Source organism: Typopeltis vanoorti, chromosome 10 (assembly GCF_054136105.1).
Source record: "Typopeltis vanoorti isolate ZY-2024b chromosome 10, IOZ_Tvanoo_1.0, whole genome shotgun sequence".
NCBI classification, from domain to species: Eukaryota; Metazoa; Arthropoda; class Arachnida; order Uropygi; family Thelyphonidae; genus Typopeltis; species Typopeltis vanoorti.
The window spans coordinates 13301276-13325093 of record NC_143558.1 but is presented as its reverse complement, the minus strand read 5'-3'; the positions used below and the strand labels follow the sequence as shown (position 1 = coordinate 13325093).

The window sequence follows — 23818 nt, the reverse complement described above, 5'->3', positions numbered from 1 at the left end:
TCCTTTTCCTATTCTGTGAAACTTTCTTCCACATTAACCTGTTAACAACTCTTTACTAGCTTAAATGTCTCAATCATATTCCCTCTCTTCCTCCTATTCATAAGGCCGTTTCAAACTGCATTGATTCCCTCAATTTGTTCTCATAATTCCACATCCCAAACACCAGTTATGATCGTAGTCAGTTTTCTCTGGACCCTCACCAGTATATCCTTGTCACCATGTCAACGAGGGGGCCAAATCCATATATACAAGGCATTATACAATGGACCTTAACTTGTAGAAAGTTAAGGTCCTCTTCATTCATTGCCATAATCTGATGTGATGTGTTCACAACTTATGCAATGTGATCTCTAAACTTCAGATCCTTGTCCAGCACTGCTTCAAGGTATCTTATCTCCTCATCTTCCTTCAAAATTTTCCTGCAAATTTGTTGCCTACCAAATTTCAGAACCTTATATACCTTATATACTATATATACTTTGCAACATAGAATTAACAGTTCCATACTATTGCCCACTCATACAATTTATTGTCTTCCTGTAAGGCCACAACATATGCTTGATTCCTCATTATTCTCCTCGGTTTTGAATCATCTGCTAACAGTTATATATTACCAGTTAAACTCATCCTAATATCATTAATATACAAATTAAATAACAACGATCCCTAAACAGATCCATAGGCACACCACTAGTGACTTTCCTCTTTCAAGTGTCAACCCATACACAACTTACTGATATCTATCCGATAGTCATTCACTATCCAACTCACTAGTCTATCATCCAATCCCATCTACTTCATTTCTAGTTACCAATTTGTGATGGCAATCTATCAGAAGCCTTTGCAAAATTTAAGTATACCACTGTATGTGCATTGCCCTTCTCAAATGCATTCATCACCTTCTTATAGTACATAAGCAAGTTAGTAAAACACAATCTCCCTTTAACAAACCCATGCTGACAAGTATAAACTATACCATTGTTATCAACTCATTTTTGTATTCTATCTCTTCAACACCTTAACTACAACTCCAAATATATAGATTGGCATAATTTGTTGCCCTAGTCATTACCACCTTGTGACATGGAACAATTTAGCATTCCTTCCAGTCCTTTGCCACTTGTGTTGTTGCAAGACTCTTGTTAAACAGCCATGCCAAGGCTGATGCTATCTCCTTGGAACATTCCCTTAAGATGTGCTAATATATCATCAAATCCTATTGTCTTGCTAACATCTAACTTACTTAACTCCTCATATACCACTTGCTTGCTCACCATTAAGTTTTCTCTCATTTCATTCTCTAAACTTGAGTTTCTGATTTCACACTGAGGATGAAACACCCTGATGAACTAATCACTAAACCTCTTGATCATATCATCTGCAGCAGTCACCAATCTTCCACTTTTAACCATTAAAGCATCTTATCACAATCATTCTTCCTTCTATTTGCCACATATTGAAAAAAACTCATGAGCATTTTTCTTGGCCTGATTTGCTGATTTCTGTTTGTACTGCACATTTGTGCAGTACAAACCTTATCCTTAGTAAATGAGTCACTCTCCTGGCCTACTCTTTATATTCTTCATGCAACTGATTATTACTGTTATTCATCTTGTGTTCAGTTCAAAGTGTCTTCTTCCTCCACATTTCATTATAAACTCCCTCATTCATCTATTCAGTACTTACCTTATTCAACCTTTTGATCTTCGCAATACATGATATTAATGCTGTTGGATATTTCTTTACCAGTTCTCAATCAGCATTTATTTCCTTAATGCTTAACTCCTGGTTCCATGCTATAGCTCCAAGCTGTCTCCTAAACTTGTCATAATCACCAGCCTTATACATTCATGTGTATCCTTACCTCACAAAAGTCTTCATATGGCCAGCCACAACCAAGGTGATGACTTCATGATCAATCTTACCAACTAGAGAGAAGTAGGAAACCCTGCTCACAATTACATCTGCTGATGAAATGATCAGATCTAAAACTGTCAATCCTCACATTCCCTCCTTTACATACTGTCTGAAATATTCATCTCTCAATAACCCAAGAAATTCATTTATTATTATTATTATTATTATTATTAATATTATTATTGTAGGCAACTGTAAGGAGTCTTTAGACTCATTGAGGGAGGCCATAAAAATCATGTCAAGAATTATCCAACATTTGAGCAGCATCTATCATTCTTTGCTTTGAACTCATTTACAGTCATGGCACCACAACAGACTATGGCAACCTATTCCACTCATTCAGTACTCTCCAAGCAAAAAAAAAAACCTAGTTCTAATACCCTTGCTAACTACTCTTATTCAGTTTCCATGTATGACCCCTAGTTCTCTCACCAAAACACCTGTTTTCTGAAAAAAAAATTTTTTTAAAAATTAATCTTGTAAAAACTCCTCAGTAATTTGTATTATCTCAATCATATTACCTGCCTATCAACCAATTTCTGTAACCCACAAATCTGCAACCTGTTCTTGTAAGGTTCATTCCATAGACATGGGACCATCTTGGTCACTCGCTTCTGGATCCTCTCCACTTCTTCCTCATCACCAAGAAACCCTGGAACCCAGACTTGCATGCAGTAGTCAAGATGGTCTTATCAAGGCTCGATAAAGAGGAACAATAACCTGTTTGTCTCTGCTAGTGAAAGTATTCTTCAGTAACTAATTGATCTGATGAGCTTCTTTAGCCACTTCTGCTATGTGCCCCCCTAAACTTTAACTCCCTATCCACTAATACTCCCAAGTCTCTGGCTTCATCAATTTCTTGGCATACAGTTCCATCAATGTGGTATACAGCTGGTAACCTTTTCACCCAAATGCATGACCTTACACTTTGCCATATTAAACTGACATCCATTCTCCTTTGCCCAGTCTGCCAATCTCCAAATCATCCTGCAAAATTTTAACATCATCTATAGCTCTATCCAACTTTGCATCATCAGCAAATAACTGAACAGTTCCTCTCAGATCCTTTCCTATGTCATTAATTAAACAGTAGCAGTCCAAGAACAGAACCCTGTGTCATGCCACTAGTCACAGGGCTTCTTCTGGATTATATTCCTGAATAAACTACTCTCTGATATCTCTCCATCTCACCAACCCTATATCCATCTCCATGTGTTGCAGTTTACTGATTAGAATTCCATGTGATATCAAACCTGTCAAAGGCCTTTGCAAAGTCCAGCAGTATCACTGTAACCCATTACCTTTATCCAAATCAGCTGTTACTGCATTATAAAATGTAAGCAAGTTACTAAGGCATGACCTGGCCTTCACAAAACCATGCTGTTCCCCCCCCCCCCCCATTGAGATCTCATTTCCATCAATCCATTTCTCTATTTTGCTCTTGACCAATTTCTCCAATACTTTGACAACAATTCCTGATATAGTGATCAGTCCGTAATTTGCTACATTAGCCTTGGATCTTCCTTTTTGCAACAGCACTATTTTTCTCTCTTTCCACCCCCTCGGGACTAACTCAGAGCTGAGACTTGGATTAAACAATGTGGTCAAGGACACTGACAGTTCTCTCACCGTTTCTTGTAAAACCTGAGCTAGTGTACCATCCAATCCCACAGTTGTATTCACATTAAGGTTCTGTAATATGCTATGCACCTCTATTTCATTTACTTCAGTTCCCATAAAAGCTTTCACTCTCTTATTCCTGCAATATCACCACTTGTATGATGTACTCTTGCAAAATGTTCACTTTGTAATTCTACTATTTCAACTGATTCAGTTACTTCTCTACCATCAGCATCCCTTAAAATCATTCTGCCATATACATTCTTTCTTTTACTTGCAGCATATCGAAAGAACTGTTTGGGATTCTCTTTAGTTTGCATTGCTAATGTCCTTTCATAATCTACTTGGATCTTCCTTTTTGCAACAGAACTATTTTTCCCTCTTTCCACCCCATCGGGACTAACCCAGAGCTGAAACCTAGATTAAACAATGTGGTCAAGGGCACTGACAATTCTCTCACCATTTCTTGTAAAACCTGAGGTTGTGTACCATCCAATCCCACAGTTGTATTCACATTAAGGTTCTGTAATATGCTATGCACCTCTATTTCATTTACTTCAGTTCCCATAAAAGCTTTCACTCTCTTATTCCTGCAATATCACCACTTGTATGATGTACTCTTGCAAAATGTTCACTTTGTAATTCTACTATTTCAACTGATTCAGTTACTTCTCTACCATCAGCATCCCTTAAAATCATTCTGCCATATACATTCTTTCTTTTACTTGCAGCATATCGAAAGAACTGTTTGGGATTCTCTTTAGCTTGCATTGCTAATGTCCTTTCATAATCTGCTTTTGCTTTTCTTACCACACTAGTTACCCTTCTGGCCTGTGGCTTGTACTGTTCATGTGCCTGCAGGTCACTTTTCTCCTTAAATTTCCTCCACATTTGTTTCTTTTTTTTGCAGCTCCAGCTTGATGATGATGTTATTCATCCATTTAACTCCCACTTGATTTACTCTCATGCATCTAGGTATGCAGTCTGCCATTATCTGCCTTAAACATTCCTTTGCCACTTCCCATGCAATATCAACGTCCAAGCCTTGCAGTTTTACATGCCATGGCACCGATCGAAGCAATTCAATCTCCTAAGCCCTGTAGTTCCACATATACCCCGTCTTAACTGAAAATTCCATTTGGCCACCTCCCAGGTGAAGACCATATGATCACTCTTGCCAATTGGTGGCAACATGGTCATATTGATTATAGACAAATTCTCAGATGCAATTACTAGATTGAGCACTCTCAGACCTCTAGTAGATTCTATTACATGCTGTCTGAGGTAATTTTCCCTTAGTAACTGCATAAAATCCATTTCCTTCCTCCCATGTGTCCTCTCCTTCTTCCAATCTATGTTCAGATAGATGAAATCCCCCCCCCCCCATAATACTTATCTGTTCTCTACTCTTTGAGTCTATTTGCTGATGCATACTGTCTCCATCATCTTCCCCCCACCCCACCCCCGGTCTATAGCTGCATCCAATTGTATATTTTGTGCTGGTCTCAATCTCACACCAGATAGTCTCAAATATTCTATTTTCACTGGCCTGCAGTTGAACTTCTACTCTCTTTGGTTGCAGTTCATCAGCTATCATTAATAGCACTCCTTCCCCCCATTCTTTTCTCTCTATCTTCCCTGAACACACTATACCTTTCACATTCTATCCCACTAACTATATTATCTTCTGTTAGCCATGTTTCATTAATGCCAATAAACTTTGGCCAGAACGAGCTAACCAATACCAACAGTTCCATCTGCTTGTTCCAAATGCTCCTGGCATTAGTGTACATAAAGTGCAAAAGCCCCTTAGGCCCATTGCTATCCTGATGCTTTATACTTAACTGCCTCACTGATGTCTGCATATCCATTCAAAAGATCTCCCCCCCCCCTCAAAAGCTCTAGTTTCTCTGATTCTGCACATCCACTTTCACTTCATTCAACAACACTTTTTCCAGTCTCTGAACATCAAATTGATTCAGATGCAAACCATCCTTCTTGTATAAGTCCATTTGCTTGCCACACTCACTCCACACCACTCCTCCTGCATATCCTATGCATCAAGTCATTCACTATTATGACCCACCTTCTCAGCTCTACTCTGTCCATACCATTCAACAGAGTCACTATCTTAACTCTCTTGCTCTTTTCCTTTGCTATTTTCAGTAATTCTATCATGTCCTCTCTCTCATGCCATACTTTTCTCCTTTTAAATCATTTATTCCAGCCACCACGATCATTTCTTTTACCCTACCCTTTTGTGCTCTAATAGCCTTGCTAACATAATTAATTTTCACCAGGAAAGCATGATTTTGTCAACCTCTCATCAATCACACCTTTAATGAATGAATCGCCATATTAACTTGCTCCTTGATTTTTCTTTCACTCTTGGTTAAGCCTTCATTTTTCTTTGGTTTCTTGACTGGTTTTACTGCCCCTCGGCAGGAGCCAACTGTTGTTTTCTACAGAAAGTGTATTATTTATGTTAATTGTGTTCATATGGCCAGTTTGCCTGTTCTGAGGGACGTAAAACCTGAGTTTCTAGGAGGATAAACTCTTTACCTCCATATGGGACAGGCTAACTCACCTTCAGTTGAAAATCCTTGATAAAGGTTCTATATGTCCTAGACGGGATTCAAACCCAGGTCTTTCCAACCAAAGGGCTTCATCTATACTGACTTAGCTATGGAGGCTCTGCCATAATAATAGCTTCCTTATCTCTGTTTGTCAGCAACATCCAATTATCTTCTGAGCTATTTTTGTCTTTTTTTTTTTTTTTTAATATTCCATCTGAAATTCATCTGAAATTGTTTGCCTTCTCTTAGATTCTATCTGACCATATATTAATCTTTGATGTATATTCATTAAAGATTCTCTTATCCATATCATCTTTATATACATCATGATTCTCTTATCCAGGTCATCGTTAAATCCATTCCAACTTTCTCCAGATTACAATAATAATAATAATATGTACAATAGCAACATCAGGAATTTGGTGATGATGTAAAAGTATAGTTATTTCAAAAATGCCACTTGATATCAAACCATTAGAAAATGTACATATTCTTTTCAAATATGCAGTATTTCTTTTACATGCTGCAAGAATATATTATATAATGATAATAACATGCGGTATTTTCTTCATGAGACATTAACTCTTCAGAATGATATTTAATTTAGAGTATTTTTGTTTTGTTTTGTTTTTTTTCCCAAAACCAAGTGCACAAGATTATGTAGAAAGTATTTTTAACTTGGGTATAGTTATGTTAAAGATACCAAGCAATTTTAAACCTGGTTTTACTCCACCAGGTTTAAAATTGCTTGGTATCTTTGCACAAGATTATATTCTCATTATTTTCCCTCCAAGTGAATATTGAAAGTAATTATAGCAATGATATTAATATTGATATTGCTGTAGTTGCATGTCATTCAGAGGAATTAGCTGTTGCACAACACTTTGTTTCATATTTCAACACTTTGTTGTTTCCATGATTTTCCAAAATGTACTTTATTTCATAACCATTTATTTAAATTCATAATGAATGATTTGGGGAAATAGGGGCTCATGAGAAGAACTTCAGCTGAAAATGATAAATATCATATATAAAGATTTATGTTTTATTTCTATAATGAAAAATTATACAAGTGAAGAAACATAAGCAGTATCCAGAATAAGGGAGAGGAATTGGTGGTGCAGATAGCATCAGCCTGGCCAAAAATTATTGGGATCACTGAGATGTGGTTGACAGAAGAGGATACAATAACAGGAATAGAAGTTGCTGGATACAGCATTTTTCGGCAGGATAGGAAGGGAAAGCATGGTGGTGGAGTACTGCTTATGATAAGTGATGACCTATGTACAAAAGAGTGGAGACTTTGGAAGACAGTGACACTAATCATTTTGAAAGCATATGGTGTGAGGTAGAGGTGGGCAAGACAGGATATTTAGTGGGGTGTTGCTACAGACCCAGGAGCACAGAGGATGGGTACCAGGAGATGTACAGACAGTTCAGTTTGGCAAGTGCAAGAAGAACGATTGTTATGGGAGATTTTAACTACAGCAGTATAAATTGGAGAGAGGAAGATGCATGTAGCAATAGGGGAATGGAATATCTAGAATTCTTGAGGGACAAATGTCTTAGGCAACATGTAACGGAGGGAACAAGATTTTCAAGAGTTTTGGATTTGGATATAGAATCAGAAGAGTTGATAATAACTGAGATGACATCTGTCCCACCAGTTGGAGAGAGTGACCATATGATTTTGACTTGGAAAATGAATAGACATGTTATGGGAGATTTTAACTACAGCAGTATAAATTGGAGAGAGGAAGATGCATGTAGCAATAGGGGAATGGAATATCTAGAATTCTTGAGGGACAAATGTCTTAGGCAACATGTAACGGAGGGAACAAGATTTTCAAGAGTTTTGGATTTGGATATAGAATCAGAAGAGTTGATAATAACTGAGATGACATCTGTCCCACCAGTTGGAGAGAGTGATCATATGATTTTGACTTGGAAAATGAATAGACATGTAGGGGTATCTAAGAGACAGGAACTTATGCAGAATTATAAAGTAGGTGATTATAATAGTCTTAGATGTCAACTTCGGGAAGTTTCATGGAGGGAGGATTTGGAAGGCCGGGATATCATTAGTGCATGGGAAATTGTGAAAGAATATTTGTTATCAGCAATTGTAAGTTGTATACCACAAGTGAACAAGAGGACACAATTTGGAGTAAAGTGGATGACAAACAATATTAAACAGGAATAAGTAACTGCATGTGAAAAAGAGGCTTTGGAAGAGATATAAGGAGACAGGTGAAGAGAAGATGCATGAAGAGTATAGGACACAGGACAGAAGAGTGACTAGTATGGTAAGGAAGACAAAACTGGAATGTGAGAGGAGATTGACCCTAAGATCCAAAGAAAATCTTAGGGAATTTTTTAGCTATGTGGCCAGTAGGAGGAGAAATGACTGTGGAAGAAATGATATTGTGGAACAAAAATGGGAAAAGAGTGACTGATGCAGAGGACATAGTGGAATTGTTCAATGAACACTTTATTGGAGTATTTTATCCAGGAGGAGTCAGTTTTAATGCTACAGGAATAGGGCAGGTTCGAGGTTTACAGGTACAGGAGGAGAGTGTGTTTCAAATACTGAGTACTCTGGATGTCGGTAAAGCTGTGGGACTGGATGGTATTTCACCACAAGTTTTGAGAGAATGTGCAAGGGAACTGACTGTGCCTTTGACCTGGCTTTTCAATGAAAGTCTGGCTGCAGGAAAGATTCCTAAGGAATGGAAGGAAGGTAAGATAGTGCCATTGCATAAGGACATTAGCAGACTGGAAGTGTCTAATTATAGGCCAGTTTGTGTGTCATCAGTAGTTGTTAAGATCTTGGAGAAAGTAGTGAGGGACCGTATACAGCATTGGGCAGATGAGGGTAATGTTATATGTGAGAGTCAACATGGATTTGTGACGGGGTGCTCTTGTTTTAGCAATATGCTAGCCTTTTATGATAAAGTAACAAAAGCATTAGATCTGGAAAAGGCATATACTGCCATTTTCTTAGACTTAGCGAAGGCATTTGATGAGGCTTAAATATCAGCTTATCATGTGGCACAGGGTGCCACATGATAAGCTGATATTTAAGTTGCAGCACATGGGTCTGGATGTCAGATTGGTCAACTGGATTTAGAATTGGCTGTCCGATAGGTATCAGAGAGTTGTGTATGGTGGGGCAATTTCAAGGAAGCAGAGGGTTACAATCGGGGCCCCACAGGGCTCAGTACTGGAACCTATATTGTTTAACTTTTATATCAATGGCATTGCCAGCGGATTGCAATGGGATATTCAGTTGTTTGCTGATGATGCAAAGCTGGGAAGGATTATTAGTAATAGTGCAGATGTGGCAGCCCTGCAAGAGGATTTGAATAAGCTAGATAGATGGGCAAATGAATGGGAATTTCAGTTTAATGCAACAAAATGTAAGGTCTTGAGGTTTGGGAAACATTGATGGGACACTGCATACTCTATGGAAGGAGTTATACTGGAGGAGATAGGGGAGACAAGAGATCTGGGGTTGATGATTGATAGAAACCTGAAATTTAGGGGACATATTGCAAAGGTGGTGAAGGTAACAGAGAGGATTGCTGCAATAATGAGAAGGATGCTGACCTGCAGAGATAAAAAAAACAATTATCATTCCATTGTATAAGACCCTGATCAGACCACACTTGGACTATTGTTCTCAGATTTGGTCCCCAGGATTTGAAGAGGATAAATTAACTGTGGAAAGGGTACAACGATGGTTTCAGGACTGTACAATGATAGTTATGAGGATCGGCTGAGGGAATGTGGACTGCAGAGTTTGGTAGATAGAAGAAGAAGAAGAAGAGATGATGTGTTTGAGACTTTTAAAGTGTTGAGTGGCCGTTACAGGGTTGACACTGGGGAGTTCTTTCGCTTGGTTGAGCGGGAAGCAGTGATGAAAAGAGGCCATCCCTGGAAGTTATGAAAGGAAACTGTGAGCAAGAGGATGAGGAGTGGTTTCTTTGCATGGAGGGTGGTTGAACCATGGAATGCATTGCCTGATGGAGTGGTGAGAGCGAGAACAATCAATGAGTTTAAGGAGTGGTATGATAGACTTTGTGTTTCTTAGGAAGGACCTCCCACGAAGAGTCTTTTGACTCCATGGAGGCCTGAATAATAATAATAAGCATTATATGTAGTGAGTTCTAACTAGGATTATGATAAACAAAAATTGACTTAGAAAATAAACAGTGAATCTTTTCAAAAATTTCATATAGGCAATTAATTTATAAAAGAATTGTTTTTTTTTTCTTCATAGTAAGTATCTTTGATAAAGTTCTTCAAGAACAAAAAGCTAATACAATGTTTCTGAGGGGGGGTTTGAAGACAGGAAAAATGACCTTCTTTTTTTCAAAGATTAAAATTAAAAACAAAAAACAAAATAGAACCATATATTACAGTATGGAAGTTTTTCTTATTTTGTCCTGCCATTAACAACACTAATTATATGAAAAACTGGAATTATTATGCAGGCTTAAATATATAAAAATATATTGTATAGGTTTAGTTTGCTAATATTTCTGTTTAAAATTTAAAATTATAGAGCCTCAATGCATACTGTAAGTAACAACACATTTCTCACTTTCTGAAGTAGATTTGGCTTTGAACTGTAGCTATGAACACAACTTAATGCAATGAAATGTTCTCTGAACGTGAATTATTATCACACAATAATTCTCAATGCCCAGGTAATGGATGTAATTGATTGACACGTTTTATTAAGTGATGAGGTTATTAGTGAAAATTATGGCTACAACCATTGCTGCAAGTAAGTCACATCAGGAGGGGAGAATACACTATAGACATGAGCAGTAACTACTGCCCATCTCTATATCAGTGCTGTTTTACAATTACTTTACAACTGTAAACCATCTACTATTTAAAAAATAAATAAATAATAAATATTCCTTGGTCCCTACAATCATGTTTAGCATTGGCATTTTAATGTGTGTTGTGTGTGTATATATATATATATTTTTTTTTTCCTCCCCTTTTCTTTAAGGAATATGATCCTGAACTGTTCAGCAAATCCCTACCCTGTCTAACTGCTATTGCTTGTGCTTTGCCTCCTGATTACTCTTTGACCACAGTAGTGGAAGATGATGGACTTAGTAAGCAGGCAGCTCCTTCCGATGGTCCTTATTTGCCTGAACCTGTTAATACTTCTTCGTAAGTTGTATATATATATATATATTATTATTATTATTATTATTATTATCAAGTCGTTTTGTACCATCATTTTGTATTTTCAATCAAGGAAAAGAAGGAGTAGCCATAGTATTCAACACTAAATATGAGGCTAATCTTCTTGAATGGCAGGCAGTCTCAAGTAGAGTGATGTGGGCAAATATCAGAATGGGGAACTGGACAATGAGACTTATTTGTGCCTATGATCCTACAGAAGGTTCTACTAAGGTAGAAGTGGAGGAATTTTTTCAGGCTTTAGAGAAAGCAACTGGCACAATGAAAAAGGAAAAGTTGGTCCTTATTGGGGATCTAAATAGCAGAGTAGGAAATGATTGTCAGATATAAAAAAATATTTTGGGAAAATTTGGAGAAAAGAGCAAAGCTAATAATAATGGCAAATATTTGCTGGATTTCTGCTCAAGACATAGACTAGTTATTGCTAACACCATGTTCCAACATAAAAATGTGTTCTCTGCCAGGTTTTCAGGAAAACAACCCAGAGAAAGACCAAGATATAGGTGGATTGATACAGTACAAAGTGCCGTAGACGATAGAAATATAAAATCTGATAATGTTGGAGTTTTGACAAGTAACAGGCTAATTTGGAGGAAAATTGTAGATAGGAAGTTAGTAATGACGTAAATTTTTCATGTAGTACTATCATATCCTGTACACCCCTTGAGGGTACATGGTAGGAATTTGATGATGATGATTATTATCTTCTTGACCTACATGGAGTCACAATACTCATCATGGGAGATTAACACCAGTCAGTCCAAAATCAATCATACCACTCCTTAAACTCATTCATCATTTGCACTTTCACCACCTTCTTAGGTTTTTCATTCTACCAGTCAAATACTCCTCTTTGTATAAATTTGTATGAAATAAATCATTTCATACAAATTAAATTGCAATACATTTTTGGCAAAAGTTACAAATTTCCTAAGGACATAGTTAAGGAATTAATGTACAGTGCTTACAGAAAACTATGCGGAGAGACAGTTCAGTATGGAATATGTCCACCCCAATTTGTGATGCAGTTCTCGCCACATCATATTATGCTTAGCACCAAATGATTCAGGAGTTCTTCAGGCAAACTAGCCCACTCCTCCTTCAGAGCAAAGATAAGGCCTCGTTTGTTTTCTGAAGAGGAATTTTGAGCAACAATGCATCTCCCTATTGCATCCCAAATGCGTTCTATGGGGTTGAGATCTGGGGAGCATTCTGGCCACCTGATTCGATTATTATTCTCAGTATCCAAAAGTATCTCGCCTGCTCATGTATGATGTGGAATGGATTATCATCCATAAAAATGAATTCTTTGCCTACAGCACCAAGGAACAGTTGAACATGATGTTGAAGAATTTTGTTGAAATATTGTTCACCAGTCATAGTCCCTTTTTCCAGCACTTGTAGCTCAATGCATTCATTAAGTGTAATGCTTCCCAAACTATCACCCCAGCACATTCAAGAACATTTTTGTGATGGTACCACTTACACACCAGATCACATGTCATCTAGAATCAGAGGAAAGACTAAAACAACTCTCATCTGTAAAGAATATTTTTACCCATTGGTGTCTTGTACAATTTTTATGAATACAACACCAGTGACATGCTCTATGTTGAGCTGAGAATAAAGGGATGTAGACTACAAGCCTTTGGACATATAGGCCTGCTTGTCACAGATGTCTTGCAACAGTTTGTGAGATATCTACATATCCATGCTTGAATGGAACTGACTTGCAAGCTGACCTGCCATGGTGGGTTGATTATCTTTTGCTGTTATAACCAATAATCTGTCTTCATGCTCTGTGAAAGAGTGAGGACTACCTCTTAGCAAATGTCTGGAACACATTCCACTGGTTTGAAATGCTGTCCAGAACTTAGATTTATAATGCTATGTGAGATTCCAAACTCTCTACTGATATCAGTAATTCTACCACCTTCTTCAAGCTTATGAATACTCCTTGTTTGCATGAAATCATCTAGATGATGTCTTTGAGACATTACAAGACATCCAAGTTTTCAACTGTATTCCTTCACAAAAAAAGAGCTTCCTTCAAACACAATTTATTTAGCACAATCTTGTTCCTTTTATTATTATTATTATTATTATTACAGGTATCTCCATGGAGTCAGTAAACTCATCACGGGAGACCCAAACTAGCAAAACAATATCTCTCATATCTCTTCTTGAATTCATTTACAGATGGAGAGCTCACAACTAAGTCAGGTAATTCCACTCATTCACCACCCTCCAGGCAAAAAACCTTGTTCTGACACCCTTGTTAACCACACTCTTCTTTAATTTCCAGCGATGACCTCTTGTTCTTCCATCACTATCACACAGCTGAAACATTTCCCTTGCATCAATCCTATAAAAACCTTTCAGTAATTTAAATGTTTCTATCATATCCCCTCTTCTCCGCTTATCAACCAACCTCTGCAATCCACAAGCTCTCAATCTATCAATGTAGGGAGCATTTTTTACATCACTTACCAACTTGGTCACTCTTCTCTGAACCCTCTCCACAGCCTCCTCATCTCCAAGGAATCCAGGTAACCAGACCTGAGCACAGTAATCCAAATGTGGAAGTATCAACGTCTTATAAAGAGGAATAATAACCTCTTTATCTCTGGATGTAAGTGTGTTCCTCAACAATCAAGTAATCCTATGTGCAATCTTGGACACCTTAGCAATGTGTTCTCTGAACTTCGTCTCCCTATCTACCAACACCCCTAATTCCCTAGCCTCATCAATCTCTTGGAGTACCTTTCCATCAATGTAGTACACAGCTGGTAGTCTTTTAATCCCAAAATGCATGATTTACACTTTTCCACATTGAACTGACATCCATTATCTTTTGCCCATTTTACCAGCTTATTTAAATCATCCTGCAAACTTTCAACATCAGCTTGATTTTTTATTGTGCTACCCAACTTTGTATCATCAGCAAACAACTGAATATCTCCCAGTAAGCCAATTCCTATATCATTTATATGCAAATTAAACAACAATGGCCCAAGCACCAAGCCCTGAGGCACACCACTGGTCACCTGCCTCATCCTGGACTCGGCTTCTCCATACACCAATTTCTGGTATCTCTCCCTGAGCCATTCTCCTATCCATATCACCAATTTAGTATCCATTCCCATCTGCTCCAATTTGCATAACAGTGTTCCATGGGGTATCCTGTCAAAAGCCATAGCAAAATCTAGAAGTACCACTGTGTAGCCAGTTCCTTTGTCCAACTCAGATATCATTCTATTATGAAAAGTTATTAGATTGCTAAAGCAGGATCTACCTTTAACAAAACCATGTTGACCTCTATAGAGTATCATATCCTAATCCACCTATTCTTGAATTTTGTCTTTAACCAACTTTTCCAATACTTTTACCACTACTCCTGAGATGGTGATTGGTCTGTAATTAACTACTGCAGTTTTAGAGCAACCCTTATGCAAAGGAACCACTTTGCTTAACTTCCACTTCCTAGGGACCATACCAGAGTTCAAACTTCAATTAAATATCCAAGTAAGAGGGATTGACAATTCATTTGCACATTCACGCAACACCCGAGCTGATATTCCCTCTAAGCCTACAGCAGTGTTTGCATTTAAATTTTGCAATATATTAAATACTTCTGATTTCTTAGCTTCAATTCTCCCATTAGTTATTGCTACAAGTACAGAGATATCCTCACTTGGGTGATAGACTTTTGAAAATTGATCACTCAGTAACTCGACTATTACATCTGATTTTGTCACCTTGATACCATCAGCACCCACTAAAGTTATCCTTCCGAAGTCATTTTTCCTTTTACTTGCCACATAGCGGAAGAACTCTTTGGGGTTACCCTTGATCTCATTGGCTAAGGTCTTCTCATAATCTAATTTGGCTTTTCTTACTATGCTGGTAACCTTCTTAGCTTGAGCCTTGTACTGCTCATGGGTGTACTGATCACCTTTCTCCTTGTAAATTCTCCATATCATTTTTTTTTTGCAGATCAAGCTTGATACTGCTGCTCATCCATCTAATGCCTGCCTTTAATCTAACAGATAAGCTTAGGCGTTGATGGTTATTCATGACTTATTTTTCACGGTATTAACAACACCACAAACACTTTTATCAACAAGGATGTTTTATTAACGCTAATATTTCGCTGATTTTCAACTCAGCATCATCAGAGCACAACACACATGTAAACACGACAGTGAGTGAGTGAAACAATATAATTGCAAAAGACAAAAGATCTAAAGTCCTGGATAACTGCTGCTTTTTTTTTTTTTTTTCCATTAGAGGGCGCCAAAAATAGGACTTTAGATCTTTTGTCTTTTGCAATTATATTGTTTCACCCATTCACTGTCGCATTTACATGTGTGTTGTGCTCTGATGATGCTGAGTTGAAAATCAGCAAAATATTAGCATTAATAAAACATCCTTGTTGATAAAAGTGTTTGTGGTGTTGTTAATACCGTGAAAAATAAGTCATGAATAATGCCTGCCTTGTTTGACTTCCTGACCATGGGGACACAATCTGATGTTGCTTTCCTCAGATACCCGCTGATTTTATCCCATGTACTGCTAACATCTTTCCCCTGCAGTATGTTCTGCCATGGGATGGCTGCAAGCTCACTCCAAAGCTTGATATAATTGCTTAACCTGTAGTTCCGTATATACCCCTTCTTAACAGAAAAATCCACAGATTTTGCAACCTCCCAAGTCAATACCACGTGATCGCTTTCACCAATTGGAGATAACAAGGAGCATATAACTTCTGAACCAATAACCACTTCCAACACTCTCACACCACGTATCCCTTCAGTTATGTGTTGTTTAAGTAATTATCTCGTAGAAGATGTATGAACTCCATTTCCTTTTTGCTACGTGATATTTCCTCCTTCCAAATGATATCACCATAATTAAAATCACCCATAATAATCACTAAACCTGCACTCATTGCACTAATTTGCTGATGCATGAATTCAACATCTCCCCCTGTACTCCCTGGCCTATAGCAGCATCCAACTGTATATTTGGTTGTATTGGTCACTATTTTGCACCAGACCGCCTCAAATGAACTCTCATTCACATGTCTATCATCTTGATATACTACTTTCTTTGGCCTTGCAACGTATCAGCTATCATCAACAGTACTTCTCCCTCTGTTCTATCTTCTCTATCCTCACTGAAAATACTGTACCCATCACATTCAATTCCAGTGACCACTCTTCTACTGACAGCCAAGTTTCACTAATGCCTTCAACTTTTGGTGAGATTGCACTGACTAATGCCAAAAATTCTTCTCTCTTATTTCGAATGCTTCTTGCATTGGTATACAAAAATTGCAGATTCCCTCTAGATCTTGTACCGACTTTAGAACTGATATATAAGCCACTAATTTGAGTTGTCCCATGCTGATTTTTATCCCCTCCCTTCTGCAATTTATTCTGCAAATAAGGATCAATAAATATACAATCAGTGCTAAAGTTTCTTTCTCTTATACTCAACCTTTTCAATATTAGTTTCCCTGTCCAATTACTTCAACTTGTTCAGAAAACAATAACTTCTTCAATCGCTTATGTGTTTCCATGTTCAGATGCAGTCCATCTCTAGTATTCAACTCTCTTTTTCCTTCAAACACACTCCAAACATCAACAAATTCCAGACCTCTTTTTTTTGCACATTCTTGCAGTCATATCATTCATTACACTGGCCAACAAAAAAAAATTTTTTTCTGCTGATTATGATCTGACACTTGTTTTTTACTAATTTGGGTGTGCTGATTTCAAATATCAAACCCATTTTTCTCTATCACGTCAGGTTTTTCATCTGTGCATTTTCTTTTTGCTAATTTGTAAGTTTTTGATAGTTTTAAGGAGGCAGTACTATTTAGAGGATCAAAAAAATCGAAATTTTTTTATATTAATTTATAAAAGTATGTACTTTTAAAAATCTGTTTCTAACTTTTTAGCAAGAAATTCAAAAAATTCCCGAAGATATAGCCTATTATTCAAAGCGGTGCACAGATCAGAATCAGAGCGCTCACTGTTCTCACTTGTTAGTAAACGAATAAATGCGTAAGAACCTGCAACGGCACTTACTGATGCTTTGAATGCGAGAGAGGCCGATAACCAACCTAATAAATTTAGGTGATGAAAAGTGGGTGACAACTGCCTAAAACAAACGAATGCTATAATCGTAATAGCGGACAAAGAACAATCGAAATCAGTCAGTTGTTAATCGATTGTGAAAGTATGATGAGCTCTTATAACGTCTCAATAAAGTCTCTGGGTTTTTTTTGTCTTGTTAATTGTATGTTAGTCGGCAGTGAAGAAAATATATCATGTCTATTACTCGAAAATGTGTCAATAGTGTAGATTCCTTCTGCTACATTTGTGGCAGCTTTACTGTTCCCAGTCAAAGGACAAATATCACTGATTTCATTAAGAAAGTGTATTTTGTATACTTTGACATAAAACTTGCAGATCAGGACAATTCATGGGCTCCAAATAAAGTGTGTAAGTCGTGTAGAAAATTTACAACAGTGGAGCAAGGGAAAATGCCAAAAATTAGCTTTTGGCATTCCAATGATTTGGCGTGAACCGAAAAATCATGTAGATGATTGCTATTTTTGTTTAGTTCAGACTTCTGTTTATAATAAGAAGAATAAGAAAAAAATTGTGTATCCAAATCTCGACTCAGCAATTCGGCCAGTTGCTCATTCCAATGAAATAGCCGTGCCAATTTATAAAGGACTTCCTTTACTTGAGAACGAACATGATCGGGATATGCCAGATGTTCTTGAGGAGCAAGACCCGGATGTTGATTTAGACAACGAAAATGTAATTTCTAGTTCTGAGCCGCAACGTTTTACTCAAGCGCAATTGAATGACTTAGTAAGAGATTTGGGCCTATCAAAGGAATCATTGGAATTGTTAGCTTCAAGATTAAATGAAAAAAACTTACTGGAGCAAGATATGAAGATAACTTTTTATCGTAGCAGGGAAAGTAATCTTGTACAATATTTTAAACACGAGTGTGGATTTGTTTACTGTAGCAATGTGTCGGGTTTACTAACTGAAATGAGTGTTGTACAATATCATCCAAATGAGTGGCGTTTATTTATCAATAGTTCAAGCAGAAGTCTCAAGTGTGTCTTACTACACAATGGGAATGTATATGGCTCAATTCCTATTGGCTATTCAGTCCACTTAAAGGAAACATATGAGAACATTAAAAAGGTTCTGAAGTTATTAAAATATACAGACCATAACTGGATCATCTGTGTGGATCTTAAAATGGTGAACTTTTTACTTACCTTTCAAAGAGGATGTACACAGGTTCCGTGTTTTCTATGCTTCTGGGATAGTCGAGCTAGAAACCAACACTGGAGTCAGAAAGATTGGCCTCTTAGAATATCCTTAAATGTTGGAGAACAGAATGTTATAAATCAACCTTTAATCGACAGAGAAAAAATCATTTTTCCACCTCTACACATCAAACTAGGTCTTATGAAGCAGTATGTTAAAGCTTTAGATTTACAAGGTGACTGTTTCCGATACATATGTGACAAATTTTCACGACTTAGTTATGAAAAAATTAAAGCCGGTGTATTTGATGGACCGCAAATTAGAACTTTAATGAGAGACCCAAATTTCATCAACTCTATGAACAAAATTGAGAAAGAGGCCTGGACTTTATTTACGATGGTTGCGAATCATTTTCTTGTAAACAAAAAAGCGTGCAATTACAAAGATCTAGTGGAAACATTGCTTGAAAATTTCCAGCACCTAGGTTGCAACATGAGCATAAAGCTTCATTTCCTATACAGTCATCTTGATAGATTTCCCGAGAATTTAGGTGCTGTAAGTGATGAACAAGGCGAAAGATTTCATGAAGACTTAAAAACTATGGAAGATCGGTACCAAGGAAGATGGGATTCTCACATGATTGCCGACTACTGTTGGAATATTCAAAGAGATTGCCAAAACTGTATACACAGCAGAAATTGCTGTGTGTTCAGTTTTGTTCAGTTCAAAAATTTATTCCCTGAAACTCATGTGTAAGTAAAATTGTTATTTTTTTATAAATATTCTTGTAATTTTTAATGAATATTGTTAAGTAGTTATGTATCTAATTATCGGCCTCTCTCCCATTCAAAGCGCCAGTACGTGCCATTGCATGCGTTTACTAACTCTCGCTTGTTAGTAAACGCATTTATTCGTTTACTAACAAGCGAGAGCGGTGGGCGCTCCGATTCTGATCTGCGCACTACTTTGAATAATAGGCTATATCTTTGGGAATGTTTCGAATTTCTTGATAAAAAGTTAGGAACAGATTTTTAAAAGTACATACTTTCGGAAAATAATATTAAAAAATCGATTTTTTTGATCCTCTAAATAGTGCTGCCTCCTTAAAACTATCAAATTAGCAAAAAGAAAATGCCATAGAGGAAAAACCTGACATGATAGAGAAAAATGGGTTTGATATTTGAAATCAGCACACCCAAATTAGTAAAAAAACAAGTCTCATATAAAAGTCAGCAAAAATTGTGTTGGACTGTGTTATCATCGCTCGTCTACTTAACTCGTAATTGTCAAAATGAGGCAGCACACACACCACTATCCTCCCATTGACATTTTTCCTCTTCACAATATCTAACAATGTTCTTAAATCTTTTCCTACCCGATTTATATCACCACTCAGGTCATTTGTACCCACCATAACTATCATCTTGTCTACTTCATGCCCTCTCTTTATTGCTAAAGCCACTCTTTCTATTGTCCCACCAGCCAAGCACTCCTCATGCATACCACTCTCCATACTTTTAGCCTGTTGAATGCTACCACATGTCCCTTTTGCATACAATTTGAAAATTTGAATGTGTACCCACTTTCTACTCGAAATCATCAGTTATACAAAATGTCATGAAAGCTGATTCTCCTGAATTTGTGGTTGTAATCTTCAGAAATAGTGTTTATCTTTAGGTTTTGGATGTTAGTGTATATAATTCCAATTGCTCTTCAAACAACCTAGACGTCTTCTTTACTATTGCCCCTTCTAAGTGCATTTAAACCATAATCTAGTGCTTATCTCTTTCCCAATGGAACAGCATGCACATATCCTCTCCCATCCAAGGTTGTATGGCATAATAAAAATGCAAAGTGGATTGATATTTGCAACTTCTATGCCTCATTCTCTCATTGCTCCAGAAAGTTGGAAACATTTGTTATACTGTTTGTTTGTTTTGTTATACTTGCGACATATATGCATCCTGGTAGTTAGAAATGTGTCAGGTGAGAGATCATAGAATGCCTGTCTGTGGGAAATGTATATTTATCACACTTCCCAGGAAATGGGAAGAATAAATAAATGTAACTTTAGGTCTCTAGAATGTATGTTTTGCAAATTGAAAGAATACCATTTGCAGAGCCGTGTGAGTAATAAAAGGAGAATAGTATTGGCATTATTTCCAAGCCTCCATGGAATCCTAAGACAGTGCAATAGGTTGAAAGCTCTTAGACCACAATAATTGTCATACCTTGCCTACGTTCACTGTTGGAACACTCACTACCTGCTCCAGTAATGCATTCCACTCACCAAGCAAAAAATCTATAGTGACAAGTGACCACTCATTCTTGCATCATCCATTATCCTATGCAATAATTTCCCTGTATCTTTTTGATAGGCTCCTCTCATCAACTTATATGTCTCAGTCATATCACTAATTCTCCTTCTGACAAGCTCTGAAGGCCACATTTCCTCGATCTATACTCAATATTCCATAGTCCTGAGACAGTCTTAATTATTCACCTATGCACACTCTCTCTCTCTCTCTCTAATATTTCCTTATCATTAATATAATTCTTATAATTCTCACAGTATGTCCTCTGAACTTCAGTTCCCTGGTCACAAAGATCTCCAGATATCCCTTGCCTCCTACACTTCGTGAAGCAAAGTTCCTCCAGTATGGTAAAGCTCATTCCATCATCTCTCGCCAAAGTGCATGACTTTATACTTAGCAACACTGAAATGACATCCCCATTCTTCAGCCCTACCTATTCAAATCACCTTGTAACAGCAACAAGTTGATTTGAATAGGTAGGTGATTGGAGAAAGGAGATATTCATTTGTTTGCTAATTTAGCATTATCAACAGACAAATGAATATCTCCTTTAACACTGTGAATTACATCACTGATATATAAGTCAAACAACAGTGGTCTCCAAACAGAAAAACCTGTGGCACCCCACTTGTCACCTTCCTTTTTCATGACACTGCACCTCCATGCACAACTCAATGGCTCCCATTAATCAATAATCCCCATAACCCTGCTAACAAATGCCTCTCCATCCCCATTCTGTTCATTCTCAACAGTAGTTTATTATGTTGTACTTGATCAAATTCCAAATAAATTGCTGCATAAACATCTCCTCCATCCAATATATTAGTTATGCTATTATGAAATGTAGCAAAATTACTAAAGCATGAAAGGGTGGATGAGATGATGATGATTGTGATTGTAGGAACAAATGACTTGAGTGGTAATGTAAGTCGGGCAGCGAGAGATATGAGATTTTTGCTCAAGGCTGTACGGAAGAAGACAGAGAGAGGAAAAATAGTGTGCATATGCCTAGGTATGATAATGAATGAGCTGAGCAGAAGAGCAGTAATATTGAATGACATAATAGCTAGAATGTGTGACAAGAGAGGACTGGTATATGTGGATGCTTGGAGTGCGTTTGAGGAAAGAAAGGATATGCGAGAGACCGCTTACATTTGAATGAGGAAGAACGTAGGCATCTGGAAAGATTGCTGTTCTGAACGAGTCAGTGTGTCCCAGGGAGGATGATAGCAGGGGTGGCCGCTTGTGGAAATGGATACGTGGGAGAAGGGAATCGACATCAGGTAACACTGAACCCAGTGGAGTCTAGAGGGGATAATGCTGGGTATAGAAACAATGGCATTTATATGCTTTATACTAATGCCAGGGGTATCCAGAATAAGGGAGAGGAATTGGTGGTGCAGATAGCATCAGCCTGGCCAAAAATTATTGGGATCACTGAGACGTGGTTGACAGAAGAGGATATAATAACAGAAATAGAAGTCGCTGGATACATCATTTTTCGGCAGGATAGGAGGGAAAAGCGTGGAGGTGTGGTACCGCTTATGATAAGTGACGACCTATGTCCTCTAAGAGTGGAGACTTTGGAAGACAGTGACACTAATCATTTTGAAAGCATATGGTGTGAGGTAGAGGTGGGCAAGACAGGATATTTAGTGGGGTGTTGCTACAGACCCAGGAGCACAGAGGATGGGTACCAGGAGATGTACAGACAGTTCAGTTTGGCAAGTGCAAGAAGAACGATTGTTATGGGAGATTTTAACTACAGCAGTATAAATTGGAGAGAGGAAGATGCATGTAGCAATAGGGGAATGGAATATCTAGAATTCTTGAGGGACAAATGTCTTAGGCAACATGTAACGGAGGGAACAAGATTTTCAAGTTTTGGATTTGGTTATAGAATCAGAAGAGTTGATAATAACTGAGATGACATCTGTCCCACCAGTTGGAGAGAGTGACCATATGATTTTGACTTGGAAAATGAATAGACATGTAGGGGTATCTAAGAGACAGGAACTTATGCAGAATTATAAAGTAGGTGATTATAATAGTCTTAGATGTCAACTTCGGGAAGTTTCATGGAGGGAGGATTTGGAGGGCCGGGATATCATTAGTGCATGGGAAATTGTGAAAGAATATTTGTTAGCAGCAATGGTAAGTTGTATACAATAAGTGAAGATGTATACAATGAGTGGATGACAAACAATATTAAACAGGAATTGCATGCGAAAAAGAGGCTATGGAGGAGATATAAGGAGACAGGTGAAGAGAAGATGCATGAAGAATATAAGACACAAGCCAGAAGAGTGACTAGTGTGATAAGGAAGGTGAACTGGAATATGAGAAAAGATTGGCCCTCAGATCCAAGGAAAATTCTAGGGAATTTTTTAGATATGTGGCCAGTAGGAGGAGAAATGACTGTGGAAGAAAGACATTGTGGGATAAAAATGGGAATAGAGTGACTGATGCAGAGGACATAGTGGAATTGGTCAATGAACACTTTATTTGAGTATTTCATCCTGGAGGAGTCAGTTTAAATGCTAGAGGGATAGGGCAGGTTTGAGGTTTATAGGTACAGGAGGAGAGTATGTTTCAGATACTGAATACATTGGATGTCAGTAAAGCTTTGGGACTGGATGATATTTCACCGTGAGTTTTGAGAGAATGTGCTAGGGAACTGACAGTGCCTTTAACCTGGCTTTTCAATGAAAGTCTGTCTGTGGGAAAGGTGCCCATGGAATGGAAGGAAGGTAAGATAGTGCCATTGCATAAGGTGGTAACAGAGTAGAAGTGTCTAATTATAGGCCAATTTGTGTGTCATCAGTAGTTGTTAAGATCTTGGAGAAAGTAGTGAGGGACC

The 23818-nt window shown here is 37.6% G+C and overlaps 1 protein-coding gene across 3 annotated transcripts in view; it reads left to right on the top strand.

The window, feature by feature from the left end:
• The window catches only part of RyR (Ryanodine receptor), a 1703288-nt gene that overhangs the window by 834368 nt on the left and 845102 nt on the right, over positions 1–23818 (top strand). For all 3 annotated transcript variants that reach the window (XM_090399345.1, XM_090399347.1, XM_090399344.1), the window contains exon 59: positions 11140–11306. In XM_090399345.1, coding sequence (XP_090255471.1) covers positions 11140–11306 — 167 coding nt within the window. The remainder of the gene's footprint in view (positions 1–11139; positions 11307–23818) is intronic.